Here is a 1,135-nt window from a genome sequence, read left to right as displayed (position 1 = left end):
ATAATATATAGATGTCCAACAAGCAGGGAATGACTAAAAAAATTATTTTATACCTCTTCTATGGAAGATTGCAATCAAAAGAATAAAGGCTATCTCAAAACTTGGGAAAATTGTGACATTATATTGAATAGAAAAAGGTGGTGTTTAAGATAATGGTGGTGAAATATTTTGGAAAAGGACAGCAATAATGGTGAAACAACATGAAAAATGTCACCAATGTCCCTGAGCTATACATGAGGAAGTTGTTACGATGGTGAATGTTTTATTGTATGTTTTCACCACAATAAACTATGACTCATAATACAATGGAAAAAAAAGGAAAGACAGCTATAAACTTTTATCTAAGCAACTTCTGTAGTTATTAAAAATACATTCCTCTGTGGAAAAGGATTAAAAGAAATTTTTTAAAAGGAAATGAAGTAATGTTCTAAGGTGTTACTACTCGGGGTAATTATCAATTTTTGCTCCCTGTTTTCATGGTAGTGTTTAAGCAAAAGGAATCATGAAGGTACTGTGCAGTTGTAACTATACGGTGAGACATCACACAGAGGCAGCCACCCAATTGATCATCACGATTGGCAAATCTTAGATACAGATGGAAGACACTAGGCAACATGTGACTAGGCTACATGTGACTAGTTTTATTTTTTGCTTTTTAATCTATGGAATTCTCTGTTCCTGGAAGAATTTATTCCCTTGCTGGTTTGCCAGAGGATGGTCAGCTCCCTCTTTTCTCCCTCATGTTCTAGCTGGACCTCCATCCCAAAGAAGAGCCCTGTCCTTTAGGTCAGTAAAAGGGGGCACTGCAGATGTGGGACTCGTAAGAAGTCATGCTTGGCTCTCAGAGCAGCCAGATCTGTGATATGATCATTCAGCAATGACTATCCAACATTGAGTCTCCCAGTCTTAAACAAACATCTTTTTCCCTTGCAAATCTACAACTTGTTTTTCTGCCCAGTGGTCATGGGTTGGGCCTATTTGACCCCAGCTCATTGAACTCCCCTCTGAACTCCTCCTCAGATAGGGTGGCGTGTGTTGTACCTTCCGAGTGTATGAAATACTGTGGCACTGAAGTCGGCTGCACAAACTATGCCTACGCCACACTGGTGCTGGAACTCATGCCTGATGGTAAGAA

The 1,135-nt window shown here is 39.3% G+C and overlaps 1 protein-coding gene across 1 annotated transcript in view; it reads left to right on the top strand.

The window, feature by feature from the left end:
* LOC103208282 (solute carrier family 5 member 4-like) overlaps nucleotides 1-1,135 on the top strand; it is a 58,988-nt gene that overhangs the window by 37,616 nt on the left and 20,237 nt on the right. The window contains 1 exon segment of the mRNA XM_042782712.1: nucleotides 1,021-1,128. Coding sequence (XP_042638646.1) covers nucleotides 1,021-1,128 — 108 coding nt within the window.

The sequence above is a fragment of the Orycteropus afer genome, unplaced genomic scaffold (genome assembly GCF_000298275.1).
Source record: "Orycteropus afer afer isolate SDZICR_OR568_19922 unplaced genomic scaffold, OryAfe1.0 scaffold00420, whole genome shotgun sequence".
Classification (NCBI taxonomy): Eukaryota; Metazoa; Chordata; class Mammalia; order Tubulidentata; family Orycteropodidae; genus Orycteropus; species Orycteropus afer.
This window is presented reverse-complemented; position numbering and strand designations above follow the sequence as displayed.